Consider the following 21,201-nt stretch of genomic DNA (forward strand, 5'->3'; position numbering starts at 1 on the left):
CCTTGCTCAACATGCCACCAAAATGCCCTGCAATCAGCCCTGCAATGTCGCCTAGCATTGCTAAGAAGACCAGGAAGTCTCTTACTCTTGAAGTGAAACTGGATATTATTCACAGACACGAGAGGCGAGAAAACTAATAGCATTGCTTGCCACCATGGCTTGACTCCATCTACTGTCTCTACTATTTTCAAATCAGCATACTCTATTAAGAAGGCAGGTGAGACCGTATCTTCCTTGCAAGCTAAAAGAACCACCCAAACTCATGAGTCTGCAATGGATAAAATGGAAAGCTTTGTGGAAATGTACATAAGTTTTGTATGCGGTACAATGGTGCGCCCATTGTTTACTTTCCACATGTTGCTGGCTAGCGTTTTTCCCGCTCCACTCTCCCTTCCTTCATAAATTTAAGATCATCAACATTATAAAGTTATGTACATACATACATTAGTGTACATTATAATGACAGTCTTAAATTTAACTACTTAAATGTTTAATTTCATATTTTTTTCTTTAATTAAAGATTTTACTGTACTATGATGCACTCTCACTTTGTTTACTCTCAATGGAAGTTCAAGTCAGGGCTCAAACTTGTTATAATTGGTTCGTTTAACGAAAATTCACGCAACAAACGTTTTTTTAGGAACGTAACCCATTCGTTAAGCGGAGGTTGCCTGTACTTTAAGAAAATAAACCACACAAAGTTTAGAGAAAAAATTATAGTTTGTCTTCCTAAGGCTATTTTCTGGAGATGACAAATGAGAAAAAAACATTATTTTTTTATGGTAAACTAATCAATTGGTACAATAGAAAAATGAACAAATTAAATAGAATTATTTCCAGCATGACACATCAATACTTTTTCAAATATAAGTGAATCATGCACCTTTGCAATAATGATAAAAGTCAAGCATGCCATCGTATCATATACAACCTACATTCTGAAAGATCTCATACAGTATCCGGGAAAGGAAACACACCATCTTAGCAGAAAGCAGCCATGATGCAACATGTGTATCATCGAATCTTTCATGAGGGCCCCGATGACGTAAAAATACGCATCATCATGTTGAAGGGGTTAATCTCATCTATATTCTTTCCAATTTCTTCATTCATCCCTTCAGAGTTAAACTACCAAATCTCCTATCTAATTATGCTTATCTAACTTTTGATGACTGAACTATTTCAAAGAGAAGTTTCAAGACATATCTGGAAACAAATGAGGTATCTAGAACCAAAGGGTGAGTTTGCGTTTTCATTGTTTTGAGTCTTGGGTTGCACAAGACAGGTTTAACTCTCCTCTCAAAGATAGAACATAAGAAAATAGGAACATAAAAAATTTAAGGAAGCTTCAAGAGGCCATCAGGTCTACACGTAGCACTCCAATATGAACAAAAAACTACCTAAATACTCCTATCATCCTTATCCATAAATTCATCTATTCTTGTTTTAAAACTCCCTATTGAGTCAGCACTATTAACATGATTACTGAGTCCTTTCCATTCATCGATCACTGTTAGAGAACCAGTTCCTTCCCATTTCTTTCCTAAACCTAAATTTCTCAAGCTTGAACCCATTATTTCTGGTTCTGGTTTTATGATGAAAAGCAGCTACAAGGCTGGTATACTTTTTCTGCACTGAAGAGCAAACAAATTTCCTGAGCCATAGGGATGAGGTTGTCAGGCTTCAGGAGGCAAAGAGCACCAATCAACCAGCAGGACTGAGTACACTAGAAATGTACCGATACCAAATTTTTGGCCGATTCCAATACCGATACCGATACCACTGATACCGATACTACTACGTATAGTGATTACTGTACTGGACACCAGTATGAGTTGGTGGACGGCTAGCATTATCAGATGGGAGGGGAGGCTTTGTTTTGGGGGATGCTGTAAGTCCTTCTGAGAACGTTTGTGAAATAGCAATTCTAGAAGCTTTTTGAAGCCATTTGCAAAGGTAAATTACTCAGTAATTGGAATGAATATCTTCTCGGTCTTCTGATTCTTGTCAGTTATTTTAAGTTATTATTTCTTACTCCTTTAGTGACTATTTGGTCTTGTGCATTTTCATTATTAATTTTATTGACAATATTTTGGCGATCAAAATATTTTTTAAATTATTAAAATTGTAAAACAGACACAAAATATTAGCAAAAGTAACACATTTTGTTGTGTATGTTTCTCTTTAATTAAATCTGACATCCTTTGACATTAGTAGACCAATTCAGAAAAATCAGCTTTCACCTAATCTTTTCAGTTAAATAGAAAAAAGATTAGTTTATTCTAAATTTCTAGTGTATTGCTATGATCTTAAATAATTAATATGCAACAAATTATACACAATGCACATGATTACAAAACAGAATTGTTACTTTCTTAGTTATGGAATTTTTTCATCCTTAGGTTAACACAAGTAACTCAAAAATTAAACTTACATTGAAATTAATATACATATATAATTCGAGCTTCCACCTATTCCAGTATGATATCTTGGAAAAGGCTAGCACTAGCACTGTTAATTATGAATCAAATAAGAATATGCTGTTATTTACAATAATGCAAAATGCCTAAATAAATAAATATATATATATATATATATATATATATATATATATATATATATATATATATATATATATATATATATATGTGTGTGTGTGTGTGTGTGTGTATATATATATATATATATATATATATATATATATATATATATATATATATATATATATATATATATATATACCAAATCATTTTGTTGGATTCTCAATATCTGAAGTTTGACATTCTTAGATTATAGTTCAAAAACATAAGCTTTTCACCTGTGTGAACTTTGTGTGGATGGAGGAGCAGCGTCTGAGTGAGAGACAGTGAGAATGCATGGTGACTCATGACATGACCGACCGTGTGACAGGGTGCCGGAGTTCAGCCTATATGCGTTTCATACATATCCAATTTAGAGGTTGTGGCTTATTACCACAGAAAAAGTATTCTATGACATACGGTAATCACCACGGAAGCTTAATACACCGTATTATATTAATTTGGTATCATCAGTATCTTATATCGAATATATCACTAAGTAGTAAATTCCTTTTAGGTATAGGAAGTATCGGCATAAAATAAGCCGATACCGATACCGATGCATCGATACATCTCTAGAGTACACATCCTCCTACCCAACCAATTGGCACCACGCTGTCCCTTAACCCCTTTACCACAAGGCTGTTTTGATAGCTTGGGTTGGGTTAGCTTAGGCTGCATAAAGTTAGGTAAGGTTTACATATGGAAAAAAAATAATACCTAACATAATTTATCCTAACATAACCTTCATTGATGTGTCTAGTATGTGTTGAGCAAAAAATATTATCAAAGTGTATATAAGAGCGGGTAAAAAGGCAAGTTGAGTGGGTGGATGTGTTGTGGTTGGAGGGTGGTCTGAGGGAGGACTTGTATTGCAGGGGGTGGGGGGTTAGCAAATCACACCATTCACTTTTTTTTTTCCTGTAGTGGAAATATACACTTGTGCTCTCTGTCATCTATTTACATAAAATACGTACTACATCACTGTCAAATATACATGTGAAAGACATGGCAGACAGGTTGGCAGGGTCAATGTAGATCTTCACTCTCATATTCACAGTCACTTTCACCAATATCATCACTATCATCACTTGCATCATCGCCAGGAAGGAACTCAAAGTTGGAGCCAGAAGGCTTGGTGTCACCCATGGTGTTAAAAAGAAAAATTAACATGCACACACTACAAGCTAATATGTCTTCTATGAAATCCACAGAGGCAGCATAAATCTGTTCAGAATGAGTGCATAAATCAAACTGAGGAAGACTCTTGTCCTTCCAAGACACTGGCTAAGAGGCTGTGACATAGGCCTAAAGCAACATACTAATTGGCTACTAGAATAGCTGGAGGGACTTCCCCAGTGTCTCTGTGCACCCATACAAGGCCTCAGACAGCAACTCAAGCAATAATACAAGCATTTGATTTTTCTAATGAAATCCCATTGCCAATCTCATACATGTGTACAATCTTGTATTGAAGGGTTTAATAAGGGACAGTTTGTCTTGTTCCCAGCTAGCCATTTAAAGTCACATGGATTTGTCCCCATTTTTTCTCAAACACAAAATAATGAATTTAATATTCATTGATACTGACCATCACAAATGTGGAAAAGATTGCATATAAAGATAAAATGTAACAGTAGCAAGGATTAAATAATTGGGGGGATGCCAAAGCTGAGTTCACCTCATTGTTGCTCAGAAAAAGTTTTATGATTTAGTGGGTGAGAACAACGTTCAGACAATCTTTTAGCATTCCAATGGTTTGGTCTCCCATGACAAATTAACATATTTGATAGCATATATTGTCTTAAAAATAATAGGCATATTTGGGAAAAAAGGTTATGTTGAAGATGCCTATGAATCGTTGGGTGTGGCTAACCTTATTTTCCGATGCAGCTCTTTGTAATGGATCTCAAGCAAAACAGTTTCTTATTGCCAGTAACCTCAATTTTGCTTGAGGGGTTCATTTTCTCATTTACATATTTTTTTGGACTTAGTCATTCTCTGTATTTATGGAGTTCATTAACTAGGTTGTGGCATTCCTGTAACCTAAGACCGTCATATATTTAGGGAATACTCAACTCAGATGAAAGTTCATTTATCAAGTATTGCGGACAACATGATTCAAGACCAAGTTTAATCTTACCATAACATAATTTCTATAGTTATTTTGCTGGGCATACTAGATTTTGTGTAAATAAATCAGAACTACACAAAACTGTTTCATTCATGATTTTTTTTACTTGGGAACAGATTTATGAATATTGATATTCATATAATCATGTATGGTTTGGATGTAATAATGCTAGTTTAGGTATGTTCTGGAGAGTGAAGCTTAGCTTCATGGTCTTCTAACAATATTTTTCTTTTTCATGGGACGGTAGAGGGCGCACTGGGTACTATATCTGAGAGTAAGTGTGTCTTTGTATTGTATTTGTGAATTAATTGCAAATAATTGGTCAGCCTCCCAGCTGCACAAGATTAGTTACTATTTCAGAAAGTAGGATGGGTGTGGGTACTGCATGTTTCTTTTATAATAATTCCTATTGTATTTATTCTGAATAGCTGATTTTGAATTTGAAGTTAATGAATAACAGTGTACTGAATATAGCTTTTAAAGTCGGCTATACCTATTTTATACCTAATTTATGTTTTACATAGCATTGGTTATTATGTTGTGCCACATATCAGAATTGAGTAACTTTTTACATATACTACCTAGTGACTGTTTTTTGGCTTGACTCAAACAGCGGTGGAAACAGCAGCGTGGTAAGACCTACTGCGACCAACCCAGCTACCAAAAGGCAGAGAGCAGTTACTCCAAATATAACAACTATCCATCAGGCACTGTTCAACAGATCAAATCCACCAGCTTCAGACCAAGTCTTTCTTGTCAAGTTGCCTAAGCCTACCATTAAGAAAGGTGAAGCTTAGACACCCCACTCCATTAATATTCTGCCCTTCAGTTTTAAGAGACATTTCTTGAATATTATAAGTAATTATTGTATGTTTTGTAATTTTGATTATGGCAGATATTGCAATCCATTTGTAACTGTAGCCTTGTAATTGTACTGAATTTTTATTGTACTTGTAATGGGATAAATTGTTATGATTTATGATTTAATACATATTATCTGGTGATTATTAAGTTTTTCTCATATATACCATTTGTATCTAATTTACATTTAGTGCTTGTAAATTCATACTGATGTGATAGTTAACATGTTTTGGATCATAACTAGAGGACAGGGATTTGAATTTCTTTTTGGGTGTTACCCCAATAGAATTTGTAGTAAAATGAATTTACCCCCAAACTTGGGGGGGTAAACTCATTTTATCCCCAAAAGCGGTCTCACTGAGGGTTAAAAACAGTTTCAATACTGATTCAATACTGATGAAGCAGTTTCAATGCTGATATTTCTCTGTTTCCATAGTTTTAAAGATCGTGGGATCCTCGATGCATTCTTTTCTCCAACTTTCATATCAGTTTCCCTCACTTAGCACATCCACATCCGTAGCACGTTCATTACCCCAAAAAAATTTTAATTTACCCCTGTTCCCCGACCACTGTTCTAGATCCCCTTCATCTAACAGGTAATAGGTACAGAATGTAAAAATGTTAACAACTGTGTTTAGCATTAGTGGAAAGCCAGTAACAACTCCTCATTATGGATGTGTGGTCTTTCATGAATCTCAGGTCTGTAACAGATAGTAGGCTTGCATGCTTGCCTCTAAAGGCAGTAAGACTCATGGTGTTCCTCAGAGTACCTTCTTGCATTGGTATTTCAAGACTAGGTTGATAAAACAGCTTTATTTGTACAACAGTAGCTTGAAAAATTCTAAGCTCTGGGGGTTGGATTCAATATCAGGGCACTGATTGCTGATATATTCAATTTCCTCCCCAATGAGTGGTGTTTGGTTTCCCAAAAGTTATTGTGGTTGGTTAATTCATGGTGTGGGGAAATAAAAGTTACAGAAACTTTGGCATATGTAGTAGCTACAGTGGTGAAAAAAGATATATTATTTTAACTGTAAAACATGAATAAACACTGAACAATATGGACAATTTATTCAAACAATTCAGCTACTTAAATTTTGAAATAACCAATTCCCCAAAAAAAAAAAAAAAAAAAAAAAGATACATATTTATATCTTAGATCAGCAGGTAGATAACTCCTTAAGAGTTACCAATATTCTCATTCTTTCATCCTCTTTACCAATCTCTGAAATTCTGTACCTGCTTCTATGTTTCCTGCCTTCTATAGCATGAATTCCTTTGAAAAGGTGGCTTTTTTAAGATGCCTACAAATTTTTATAATCCTTCAGGCCTCATTTTTATAGGAACTGCACCTTACATAAAGAATTTACCAACTACACCACTTACTTGTTATCCAGCATATACCTGTTTTGTGAGTTAACAGGAAAAAAGTAACTTTCCATTATGTCTTCATTCTAAATTGTTCATGGATGGAAAGAAAAGGTTGCAAAGTATTGTAAAAAGTTCCTTATTAAGCTGCTTGATGAAAGACAAGATGAACACACTAATATATAACCAATCCATGTGTTAAAAGACAATTAAAAACCCTAACCACATTAACTTTTAAAGATGTTTATGATTGGGAAAAGTTTTTGAAATCTTATACAAAAAATTTAATTGCTGTTTTGAAGAGATAATGACTTCATCTAGCCAAGAGACCTGCTTGAAGATTATCACTGAGGAAACAGAAAAATGTAAAAAAAAATAAATAAGTATATATATATATATATATATATATATATATATATATATATATATATATATATATATTGTTGCGACCCTCCTTCAGCTTCTTCAGGGAGGGGACGCCTCACAATCTTCTCGGGATTCGGGGCGTGTGTGTCGGGGGAGAAGGACTTTACCTGGGTGGCGCAGCGCGGCTGGGGTGGAGAGGCGGCCAGATCGCTCTCTCAGGCCTGGCTGTCTGCTGCTATAGCACCCACTCTCACTCAGCTCAGTCACACAGAGTGGGGAGAAGGAAACACTTCTTCCTTATTTTTCTATATTACAGCAACTATACACGAGTCACCGGGAACAGGTTGCGGCAGCACACAGGACGGGGCAGGGGACGGCAACAAAGTACGGATAACACTTTGTTAGTTCGTCAGGCACTTCACTGTCTCTCCGTCTCTCGTTCACTCTCTGACTGCTCCCCAGAGTACGACTTGTTCCTTCGAGATCTCTCGCTACACTCCTGTCCTCTGTCGGTCTGTCCTCCGACCTCGACTCCTCGTCGGTGCCACACAGTGGCCCACAAACCACGCCTCCTGTGCCGTCGCACCTGCCAGGCAATGTCCTTACGAGTCTATTTCAGCTTATTAGGTAAAGCTATCTACCTTAACCGCTAATTACCAATATATTCCTAATAATGCTGGCTACAAGCAATTCACGCATGCATGCATTTATTTACACGGTACCGTATGACAATTATCCCAGGGCTGGCCAGTGCCCTCACCCATACATACACACACACACACACACACACTTATCTCCCCGTGACCTCCGGGGTCACATCTCCTCCGTCATGGAGGCCTAGCTCAGCGTCCCTTCCATTAAGGTGTGACAGTTTCATAAACACGAGCAACCAACACCTCGCTCACCCTTTAGCTAAAGTCTGCACATATGTACTCATATGTACTACCCATATATACTCTCTTATGACACTGCTCCACACTCACACAGGCACACGTACATATCTGGGAGGCTGCTGCAATACACCTTCGCAACAATATAATAAAAATGAAATTAAAAGTCATCCGCCCCTAGCCAGTCCATAGTGATAAGCTAAAATGATAAGAAAGACAGATATGGGTGAAGGTAATGTAGGGTAGACTTTTTTTTTAGGGGATGGGGGGTAAGAATAGGATGAGGAAGAGCGTTGTATGGGCCCATGGGGGCATGGGTGGCAAATGGGTTGGGGTTAGATAACTGCCACCGAGAATTACCGACCTCACACTCTTATATCATTCCTTGGCTATTATCTATACTCCTTTCATCATCCTGAAATAGTTTTTGATGAAGGTAAGTATTCTGCATTTCAATATATGATCAGTAAAGAATATACAAAAGATTATATATATATATATATATATATATATATATATATATATATATATATATATATATATATATATATATATATATACACACACACACAGTATATATATATATATATATATATATATATATATATATATATATATATATATATATATATATATATATTTATTTATTTATTTTATTTTATTTTTTTTCACTATCTAGGTATCTATAGTGTTTTGGGTGAACTAAAATTTCCCTTCGTCGCTCACTACTCAGTAATTAGTAGATTCTTGTAATTATTTGTCCTTGGAAGGTCAGATAAGACTTAAAAACAATGCAGAAATCTCACACGGAAAGGACAGTCACTCAGAAAGCCATACGTCAACGGTCAAGGATCAAGGAAACAAAAATTGAAAAAAAAAAAAAAAATCCTTGAAAGACGTGAGCAATAAATATAAGGAGTATAAGCATATGATCAAGGAAACAAAAAAAAAAAAAAACTTGAAAGACGAGACCATTACATATAAGGAATATAAGCATATATGATACTTATTTTGAGATTAAGAAAAGGGAAAAGAAGAAAAAACTTCAAGAACATAAACAACAAAAATCAAAGAAAAATGTTACTAGGGTATGTAATATAATAGTTGTACCAAAGGTCTTTGATTGTACTCTGAAGACAGGGAGGTAATATAAGCAGCATGGAAGAATCGGAACACCACCCTCAGTCTGATGGGTATAGGTAAAGCCCATCGTCGCATTCAAGAGTGAAGATGTATCAGTGACTGATTACAAATTATAAAAAAAAAAATAAGGTGTCATTTTTTTGCTCTTTATTGGAGGCAACTTGAATTTTTTTTTCTCTCTGGATAATCTGGCAACCTGCAGGTGGTCAGTGTTGCGGCAACGGGCCAGGGATAAACAGCTGAGCTGAGGCGTTGCTGGCAGTCCAACACTGAGGTGATGTATGTTCTGTTTATGTGGCGTGTGTTGTAACTGAGAGGACTGCGGAATTCACTCGCTAGTATAGTTCACCTTGTGATATCAAGCTTGCATAGTTGTCTTGGGGAGGCGCTCTTGTCAAACCTTTTCAGCCCAGCAATGTTCAGTGTACTCCTGTTGTATCATTTATGGCATTAACATAACAAATAATAGGATAAGAAAGGGTCACCAGGGCCCATCTAGGTTATCCTGTATCAGTCGCACAGCGACCTCGTCATCAGTACTTAGAGATACACTTACAAGTACACAATACATTATATACTAATTCTAAATATTTGGCCCATTAACAGGGCTAAGTCCTGCAGCGAATTCCTCTATAATCTGTGATCCCCATACATGGGGATCATGTCCTGTTTAACTATAGTAAATTTCTTATAAAAACTATCATGCAGCACTATACATAATTATAAATCTAATAAATTTAAGTGCTTATCTAATATGTTTTTAAACATTGTCAAACTAGTGTTATTTACAACCCTCTCTGGCAATGCATTCCAGAAGTCTACCACCCTATGACTAAAGAAATATTTTCTTATATCTAACCTGCAGCCTTGCTTTCTAATCTTCCTGCCATGATTTCTAGTCCTACTTCCCTCCTCTAAGGTAAAGAAAGATCTCACATCTATGTAGTTTGTATCTGAGAACATTTTAAATAACTCTATCATATCCCTCTTATACATCTCCTCTCAAATGAAAACATGTTTAATTCCTTTAATCTATCTCTATACTCCAGGTGCTTTAATGCTGGTATCATCCTAGTTGCTCTTCTCTGAACTGCTTCTAACATGTTGATATCCTGCCTATAATGGGGTGACCAGGCCTGTATGCAATACTCTAAATGGGGCCTAACATAGGAATTATATAAGCTACGCACCACTTCCTTACTTTTATAACTAACATTTCTATTTATAAAACCCAGGATCCTATTTGCCCTATTTCTTGCTTCTAAACATTGCTTTGAAAATTTCATAGTCCTGTCTATCACTACTCCTAAATCCTTTCCTCCTCTACTGCCTCTAGCCAACATCCCTCCATCTCATAGCTAAAGTTTGTGTTGTCTTTACCTAAATGCATAACCTGACACTTTTAGAATTAAACTCCATCTGCCACCTGTCTGCCCATGCTATCAGCCTGTCCAGGTCTCGTTGTATTCTGTAATTGTCCTTTTCACCCTGTACTGCACATGCTATCTTAGTATCATCTGCAAACTTTGATACTTTGCTACTAATTCCTATATCTAAATCGTTAATGTACACCAAGAAAAGAAGAGGTCCTAGCACTGATCCTTGGGGTACCCCACTAACCACTTCCTTCCACTCAGACATTGCCCCATTTAATACTACTCTCTGTTTCCTATCAGAAAGCCATTCACTAATCCAATCAACTAACCTACCCCTATCCCATGTAGTCTCAATTTGTACACTAGCCTCCTATGCGGTACCTTATCAAACGCCTTGCTAAAATCTAGATATATAACATCTATGCTATTTCCATCATCTAACTCCTTGGTAATATATTCTAAGATATCGAGCAAATTTGTAAGACAGGACCTCCCTGATCTAAAGCCATGTTGGGTATCTCTAATTAATCTATTCTCATTTAAATGCTCCCAAATACTACCCTTAATGATTTTCTCTAGTATCTTACATACTATACTAGTTAAACTGATCGGTCTATAATTATTCGCATCATCCTTCCTACCTTTTTTAAATATTGGTGTAACATTAGCTAACTTCCAGTCCTGAGGTATCTCAGCAAACCTAAGTGATCTTTCAAAGATTAACTTAAGTGCTTCAGAAATACTGTCTACACCCTCCCTAAGTACTCTGGCATGTAGCTCATCAGGACCACTAGCTTTCCTATCGTCTAGTTCAAGAATAAATTTCCTAATAATTCCCGGTTTTATATCAATATTTTCTAAAGCTCTTAAACTACTTGTCGCACTGTTTGTAACAGGATTTCCTATTCTTTCCCTAGTAAATACTGAAGAAAATTGTTCATTCAATAATTCTACTATGTCTTCATTTTGATCCACTACTACACCATCTTTTCTGAGTGGTCCAATCCTATCCTTATTTCTTTTATCACTGACCTTGTAATAACTATATAATTTTTTGGGATCTTTACTCCCAGCTCTAGCTAGTTTTATCTCTGCCTGCCTTTTACTTTTTTTATAACCTTACTCAAATCATCCCTGACCTGTCTGTACCTAATCAAATCTACATCTTCCCACTTTTCTGCAACTCTCTATATGCCCTCTTCTTCTCTCTGATCTGTCTACCTATCTCGTGAGTCCACCATAATGGCTTCCTGTTTCTCTGCCTTATATCTTTGTAAGGGATACACTGCATCACTATACCCTTTACTACAACCTTAAAAATATCCCACATCTCCTGTGCAGTTTTATTTCCAAAACTATCTTCCCAGTTTACCTCTCCTAATAACTGACGTAACCTACCATAATTGCCTTTCTGATAGTTTGGGACTCTAGTCTTATTCACTATATTATCCCTACTGGAATTAATGATAAATCTAATTATATGATGGTCACTGTTTGCTAAAGTCTCTCCTACCTCAACTTCCTTTAAACAATGCTCAATATTTGTTAGTACTATGTCTAAAACCTTCCTCCCCCTAGTAGGTTTATCTACCATCTGCACTAAATAGTTATCCTGAAAACTTTCCATAAACTTATTTTCACTAGCATCTCCTACCATCCTCTCCCAGTTTACTGACTTAAGATTAAAATCCCTAAGATAATTGTCTGACTAGTACACCCCTATTTATCTCATCTACCATAAGGTTGTCTACATCTGCTGACTGGTTAGGTGGTCTATAAAAGCTCCTACTCTAATAACCTTACTTTTGTTTACTCTAACATCCAGCCATAAGGACTCTACTCTGTTATCTACCTTAATACCATTAACCTGACTGGAAATGAAGGATTTTTTACATAAATAACTACTCCTCCACCTATCCTACCAATTCTCTGGTGTAAATACATAATGTATCCATCTACTTCATATTCTTTCCTATTTTCCTAAACTTTTCCTCATTTACCCATGCCTCTGTGACACATACAACATCTAAGTCCTCCTCAACTATATAACTAGATAACTCGTCCTTCTTGTTCCTAAGACTCCTGGCATTTACATAAAAACATTTAAGTCCTGCTACCTTCCTAGATGCTGTCTCCTTATTTGGAATCCTAATCTTATTCTCTCCTATTTGCACCTGGAAATCTTTCCTAATCTTTTCACTATCTCTGTTTATCCTATCTAATTTATGTCTAACATCTTTCTTCTGGAATGCATTTGCTACCTCACCCCTACACTCCATCCCAACTCCCCTCCAGACATCCACTCAGCACATCCACACCCTTCCTACTCAGATGCACACCATCCCTAGCATACAAATCCCTTCGCCCATAGAACCTATCCCATACATCCACAAAGCTGACACCCACATCCTTACACATCCCTTTTACCCGATCATTCACACCAATGGCCCTAGACAACCATTCCTGCTAACATACACACGAGGCAAGATTCCTGACACTACACACCTCCTACCACTCTCCCTTATCTTGCCTAACATTTCCGAAATCTTGCCACTAACTCCTCCGACCCACCTGCTCTGACATCGTTCCCACCTACGTGCAAAACTACTACACCCTCCTCTCCATCCCCCAACTCTCTTCTGCACCTCCTCACTCACTGCCTTCACACCTGCACCAGGCATACACACGTTCGTCCTCCTATCCCTGTCTTTCCCACAGAAAGTGCTATCTAAGTACCTAACCTGAGAGTCACCCACCACACACACCTGAGGTGTGCTAGGCACAACCCTCCTCCTCCTCTCCTCTACCCCCTTCTCTCTCCTTTCACTCACCACAACCACCTCATTCACTCCACTCTCACTCTCCCCTTCCCCCTCCAACAAACCGAACCTATTTTCACACTCAACAGGTTTAGTCCTATCCTCCCTAACTGCCTCCGCTTTCCTTCCCCTCGCAACCTGCCATCTCTGCCCATCCTGACTACTATCTTTCCCAGTCTGGCTCGCCTGCTCCCTCTTCCCCACTCTGCTCTTCCCGACAGAGGGCCAAGCCACCCTGTCGCCCTCAGAAGGTCCAACCTTCGGCCTAACACTGATCTCCTGCCTAATTTTTTCCACTGCCTCCCCAAGCCTCTTAACCTCCTCCTTCAACTCAAAGATGAGAACTTCGTTCGCACTTTTCCCCTCACTTAGCTTTCTCATTTCCTCTCGCAATTCTTGGTGCTCAAGAGAAAGAACTAAATTCTCACTCTTGAGCCTACACACCATACTCTCAGAAAAGTCAACAACCTTCCTGTCATGCCCACACATCTCACACACAACAAACTCGCCCAATCCCACCTCAACACTCTCTTTCACGCACTCAATTACACTCTGATATACCTCAGTAGCTACCGCCATACTAATTTACAATCTGTTAACTCACAAGAACACTATACGTAGCTAACAAACAAATAAAAATACTTGGTGACGGCGGGGTGGGGGAACCGCGGTGGTGGGGGGCCTAAGTCTTTCAAGGTCAACTTGACGGTTACAAGCCTAGTCTCCTCGCTCTACCAAAATACTTTTAACTCACAAGCACTGATTCTAACCACTATTTCACTTTAATCTAACACTTGCAGTACACACTTTCACTTCACTAACACTCAAAAGCACCACACAGAGACACCAAGCACAAACACCACTCGCTCGGCATGGTTTGTTATTCCTGTCCAGTTCTACATGGATCCTTATTTCTCTTGCTATCTGTAGAACATGTAATCAGACGGTTAGGTTATGTTGATTTAGGCTAGTGATATGACATCGTGGTTACTATCGGTCCTTGTCAGTAGTTCATGACACGACTACAGTTTGTGGTAGTATACTCATTGTACTTCACGTTTATGAACTTTTTTTTTTTTTTTGTATTACTGCAGAGTTTCACCACAATCAGCTACGTGTTTTTTACCCACCTCAAGAGATAGAGCTCCTGATTACGAGTAATTTGAACCCCATATATATTAGGTGCAACCTTTTTGAATGGCGACACAGATTTTTTTAAAATTTAAGCGTGTTTTGGTGTTTTGGTGATCAGCCGTGACACTAACCTCCCGCATCAAACCCTGCCGCACACTGTCATGCGCTCGTGGCGGCTCGGCGGGCTCCGTGACATACCAATGTCTGAGCATGTGCTTAATTGTTTACGCTGATTGGTTCTGTTCTTTGAAACTGAAGAGGCGGCCAATGAAAAAAAAAAGCATAATTATTTCCACCAATCACGACGGCCCCTGAGGTTAGGTTTAGTTAGGTTAGGTTAGGTTAGATTAGATTAGATTAGGTTTAGTTAGGTTAGGTTTAGTTAGGTTTGGTTAGGTTAGGTTTAGTTAGGTTAGATTAGGTTAAGTTAGGTTAGGTTAGATTAGGTTTAGTTAGGTTAGGTTAGGTTAGGTTAGGTTTAGTTAGGTTAGGTTAGGTTTGGTTAGGTTAGGTTAGGTTAGGTTAGGTTCTTTTCTGGACGAAACTAATTTTTTCTGGTAGATTTCGGCTTGTTTTTAATTAATTTACCAGTTGTTTTTTTATGCAAATCATAATATGTTTTGGGGCTGTTAAAAAAAAATTGGTTGATTTGCGCCAAAAACAAGTGGTATTTTAATTAAAAGCAAGCCGAAATCTACCAGAAAAAAATAGTTTCGTCCAGAAAGGGCAAGGTGGTGAAACTCTAGGTTTACCTTTTTTTTTTTCGTGCACTCATCGATTATGGACTCATATTGATGCTTTTGAAAATCAAGGCATTGCATCAGAAACAGTTAGGTTAGGTTAGCTTAGATTAAATTTGTTTTGGTTTAGTTGGTCTGGGATACTAAACAGACAAAATTTTTCATTTACAAAAAATATGTCTAAGGTGACAAACAACTAGATTTGGCAAAGGATCTCTTGCAAAATCATAACCGAATAGTTGTAATTTTTGACATTGGTGGCATTTCTCTATCTTTGACACTACCGTATAGGTTGCATGATATTTTTTTATAGTGGACTTGAAAATAATTTGGTGTTTAAAAAATGTATATTATTGTGTGTGCTAACAAATAATACTCATGTTACTGCTGCTTTGAAAATGACAGCCCAATGTCAATGAAATTATAGCACATTGCAAAAAGTCAGTGATAGTAGACTTACCGTGTGACATTGTAGAATGCATTCTTGTCCTAAAGTGTTTCATTCTTACATCAACAATAAGAAGGTTGGTCGCCCATTAATCGGACCATTCCAGTCAGAAGATGGATCCATTGTTAGTGACCTGTGTGGTATGGCAGAGTGTCTTGCTAATTCTTTCATTCACATGTACACAGCATCCCCTCCAGCCCATCAGGTATCTGATACCTATTTTCTGTTTACTTTACCATCTTGGAAAGAGTTGAGTTATCCATTGATAGTTTGGATAAAGACACTAATATGGGTCTGGATGGTATTCATCCATTAGTCTTGCTATCTTGTCAGGACTATTTGGCTTACCATATATATACATATTTCCTTTTTATTAAGTCGCTAAGTATATACCAGGCAAGTACCCTCAGCATGGAATAAGTGTAATATAATACCTATATTTAAGAAAGAATTGCACTCGGACCCTCTGAATTACCGTCCCATGAGTCTAACACCTGTATGTTGTTAGACAATAGAAAGAATCATTGTGGAACAACTTGATCTTTATTTAGAAAATAACTTAATACTGACAGGTTCCCAATATGGCTTCAGGGTGGGTAGGAGTGTTGGGGATCAATTATTTCTAACTCATGATGAAATACATCAAGGTGTTGATGCAGGTGCTGCAATTCATCTAATCTTACTTGATTTCTACAGAGCCCTTGGTGCAGTTTGCCATTCATTCTGATCACAAAATTACACCACCTGGGCATCTCTTAGTAGGTAATATTTTATCATGGATACATAACTTTCTTACTGGAAGGGTTATGTCAGTTGTTGTGAATTGCTATTCTAGTTCTCCCAGAAATATGATGAGTGATGTACCCCAGGACACAGTCCTGGATCCAGTTCTTTTCTTGATTTATATTAACCATCTGGCCTCTTCACTTAACTGCCAAAATAAGATCTTTGCTGATAACAAAAATTTTTATGAAGATTTCAAAGGATGACATTCACACAATAAACTGTACGAGTATAGCAGTCTTTCAACAAGATATTGATATCTTGAATGAAATGAAGTTTGGACTGGTGACACCAGAGAAGCGGGTGTGTTATTGTAATGTACATTCTACGTCATCTAGAAAACGAAAACTTAGCCTAGTTCTTATTAAATTACCTTCAGTTAAACGAAGAAAGAAATGAAGTTGTAGACCTCCAAAGACCGGTAAATTAAGACAAAAAATCAAGTGACTGGGGACTGGGGAGTTTGTTTATGTTTGTCATCTGCACTTTCTCTCTCTCTCTCTCTCTCTCTCTCTCTCTCTCTCTCTCTCTCTCTCTCTCTCTCTCTCTCTCTCTCTCTCTCTCTCTCTCTCTCTCTCTCTCTCTCTCTCTCTCTCTCTCTTATTAAAACATTTTGGCAGGCCACTATGAGTGTAACTCCAGTGACCCCCACAGGCAAGCAGTCGCCGCTTTCCACCTTATTACAAGTTTTGTAAATCATAGATGAACAAAATGAATTTAAATGGTATCTAGCATGCAGGAATAGATAAATACAGGCCTTGTTTTGGCTTGTTTATTGTGTCATGTGAGTCTTTGTCTGTTTGGCTAAGTACTCTGGAATTATGGATTCATGGGGGAAGAAAAACTGCCATTACCGTAAAAAATAATTGGTTGGTGTCTAACGTTGTTGAGTGAAATCCGTTACTGTGAGGTCTGTTATTGGGAGGCATCACTGTATATATATATATATATATATATATATATATATATATATATATATATATATATATATATATATATATATATATATATATATATATATATATATATATATATATATATATATATATATATATATATATATATATATATATATATATATATATATATATATATATACACACACACACACACACACACACACACACACACACATGGTACCTTAGTGGTTAGAGCTGGCTTCACAAGCCAGAGGACCGGGTTCGATTCCCGGTCGGGTGGAGATATTTGGGTGTGTCTCCTTTCACGTGTAGCCCTGTTCACCTAGCAGGAGTAGGTATATGTAAATCGAGGAGTTGTGACCTTGTTGTCCCGGTGTGTGGTGTGTGCCTGGTCTCAGGCCTATCCGAAGATCGGAAATAATGAGCTCTGAGCTCGTTCTGTAGGGTAACGTCTGGCTGTCTCCAGAGACTGCAGCAGATCAAACAGTGAAACACACACACACCTATGTCTCTCTCTCTCTCTCTCTCTCTCTCTCTCTCTCTCTCTCTCTCTCTCTCTCTCTCTCTCTCTCTCTCTCTCTCTCTCTCTCTCTCTCTCTCTCTCTCTCTCTCTCTCTCTCTCTCTCTCTCTCTCTCTCTCTCTCTCTCTCTCTCTCTCTCTCTCTCTCTCTCTCTCTCTCTCTCTCTATATATATATATATATATATATATATATATATATATATATATATATATATATATATATATATATATATATATATATATATATATATATATATATATATATATATATATATATATATATATATATATATATATATATATATATATATATATATATATATATATATATATATATATCTATCTATCTATCTATCTATCTATCTATATCTATATATATATATATATATATATATATATATATATATATATATATATATATATATATATGTATTTACCTATCATTATCTTTCATCTGATTGACATTCCTGTCATATCTCTCTTCATCTGATTGACAACGAACATGACTGCTCAGTTTATTCCACTTATCAATGCTACGATGCAGGAAACTGTATTTTCTCACATCATTTAGACAGATGTCCTTTATTAGCTTTTTTCCATGTCCTCGGAGATAATTACTTGTGGTCACCTTTATCAACTCTCTATCCATTATGTCAATCTTGTTCACCAATTTATACATAGTTATCATGTCTCCTCTTGTTCTTCTCTCTTCTAATGTGGTCAGCCCCAGCTTCCTCAGTCTTTCCTCATAGTCTAACTCCCTGAGTCCTGGTACCATCCTTGTTGCCAGCCTTTGTACTCTTTCTACCTTCTTCACATTTTTCTTCATATGCGGTGACAAGACACATGCTGCATATTCTAGCTGAGGTCTTATTAAGGTACATAATATCATCTTCATCATTCCTTCATCTAGGTAGTGGAATGCAAGGCCAATATTTTGAAGCATGTTGTATGTTTTCCCAAAAATCTTGTTAATGTGTTTCTCCGGTGACAAAGTCTTTTGCACGGTTACTCCTAAGTCTTTCTCCTCATTGGTCTCTTTAATTTTCTCATCACCCAGTCTGTAATCCCAGTTTGGTCTGTATCTACTTCTTCCCATTTTCATAACATGGGTCTTGTCTATATTAAATTCCATCTGCCACTCTTTACTTCACTCATATATTTTATCAAGATCTTCCTGTAACTTCTTACAATCTTCCACATTCTTTACTCTCCACATAATTTTAGTATCGTCCGCAAACATGTTCATATAACTGTCAATTCCTACTGGCATATCATTAACATAAATCAAAAACATGATGGGACCCAGCACTGAACCTTGTGGAACTCCACTGGTTACCTTCTTCCACTCAGACTTCTTTCCTCTCACCACTGTTCTCATTTCTCTTTCCATTAAGTAATTTTCCATCCATTTTGCTAGTTTATCATTTACTCCTCCAGTCATCTTTAGTTTCCACATCAGTCTATTGTGTGGTACTTTATCAAAGGCCTTTCTCAAGTCCAGGTAGATAGCATCCACCCATCCCTCTCTATGTTGCAATATGTCAGTCACTCTTGAATAAAAACATAATAAATTGGATACACACGATCTTCCTTTTCTGAAACCAAACTGCCTTTCACTCAGAATGTTTTCACTTTCTAGATACTCACTGCACTTAGCTTTAATTAATTCTTCACATACCTTGCACAATATACTAGTCAACGATACTGGTCTATAATTTAGCGGTTCCATTCTACTACCATTCTTATATATAGGCACAATGTCAGCTCTTTTCCACTCTTTCGGGACTAATCCTGTTCGTATGGAGGTATCCACAATATCAAATATGGGGTTCAACAATTGATCCTTACATTCTTTTAGCAACCTCCCAGATATGCCATCAGGCCCCATTGATTTATTAATATCCAGATTGCTTATAATTTTCCTTACATCTTCCTTAGTAACCATGATGTCCTGCATTTGCTTTATTTCCGTAGGCCTTCCTCCCATAAAATGCTCCTCCTTTGTAAACACTTTGTAAAAGTTGTCGTTCAAAATTTCAGCTATCTCTCCAGCATCTTCATATACTTCTTCCCCGTTTTTTACCTTTTCTATTGCCTCCCTTTTATTTAGTTTTCCATTTATGAATATGTAAAACATTTTTGGGTCACTATCACAGTTTTCCACCACCCTCTGTTCATATTTCTTCTGTGTTCTCCTTACTTCAACATATCTATTCCTTGCTGTTTTGTAGCCTTCCCTTGATAATACATCACTGCTTTTCTTAAGTTTCTTCCATGCCTTTTCTTTGTTCTTTTTTGCTTCTTCACAATTTCTATTAAACCACTGTTTATTATTTAAAGTCCCTTCTGTAATATGGCACAAACTTTTCACAGCAGAGTTATACAAATCCATAAATTTATCGTACTTCAATTGCATATCTCTTTCCTGGTATACCAGGGACCAGTCAATTTCATTAAAGAACTCCCTTATATGGTTATAATTTGCCCTAGTATAATTTAATTTTTCCTCCCTGCGTTCCACAATCTTATTCGTGCTTAATTCTGTATCCAGCTCAAAGCTTAGGACATCATGATTGCTTTTCCCAAGGGACTTTCATGTTCAATTTCCTCTTTAGAGAGATTCCCCTGGTAAATACCAAATCCAACCTTGCTGCAACATCTTGTCCCCTGCACCTTGTTGGTGATCTCACCCACTGTGCCATCAAGTTATTTGTTGCTACCTTTAACAATTCTTCTGCCCACTCATCACCATTCACCACTTCGTAGTCTTCCCACACTATTTCTTTGCAATTAAAGTCTCCAACTATCATCACTCTATCCTTTCTGATGAGTTCTTGCTTCATTCTGTCTAGAGTATTTCTCATCACCATTTGGTACTGTTCATATTCCCAAGCACTGGTTCTGGGTGGTATGTATACTGTTATAATATTAATGTCCCTCTTGCCATCTGTTATAAGCATACTTATCACTTCCTCATTTCTCTTACTATAGTTCACCTCCTTCACTATCAGATCATCCTTAGTAAAAACCATTATACCACCACCACCTTTATTTTTTCTATCATTTCTCCATACTTTGTAGTGTTTTACAACAAACCAGTCTAGCTTTATTTCGG

At 37.0% G+C, this 21,201-nt stretch overlaps 2 protein-coding genes across 3 annotated transcripts in view; both read left to right on the forward strand.

Moving 5' to 3' along the window:
• LOC123518546 (polymerase delta-interacting protein 3-like) overlaps positions 1-5,718 on the forward strand; it is a 28,856-nt gene extending 23,138 nt beyond the window's left edge. Inside the window, exons 11-12 of one of the 2 annotated variants that reach the window (XM_045279376.1) lie at positions 4,961-4,987; positions 5,327-5,430. In XM_045279376.1, coding sequence (XP_045135311.1) covers positions 4,961-4,985 — 25 coding nt within the window. In that variant the 3' untranslated portion in view covers positions 4,986-4,987; positions 5,327-5,430. Of the gene's footprint in view, positions 1-4,960; positions 4,988-5,326 lie in introns of both variants that reach the window. The other variant, XM_045279375.1, reaches the window with a different exon arrangement.
• A 3,829-nt stretch (positions 5,719-9,547) lies between these two features.
• The window catches only part of LOC123518735 (solute carrier family 35 member F5-like), a 59,894-nt gene continuing 48,240 nt past the window's right edge, over positions 9,548-21,201 (forward strand). The window contains exons 1-2 of the mRNA XM_045279737.1: positions 9,548-9,615; positions 16,555-16,620. The gene's annotated coding sequence lies outside the window, so the exon portion shown is untranslated. The remainder of the gene's footprint in view (positions 9,616-16,554; positions 16,621-21,201) is intronic.

Source organism: Portunus trituberculatus, chromosome 44 (genome assembly GCF_017591435.1).
Source record: "Portunus trituberculatus isolate SZX2019 chromosome 44, ASM1759143v1, whole genome shotgun sequence".
Taxonomy (NCBI): Eukaryota; Metazoa; Arthropoda; class Malacostraca; order Decapoda; family Portunidae; genus Portunus; species Portunus trituberculatus.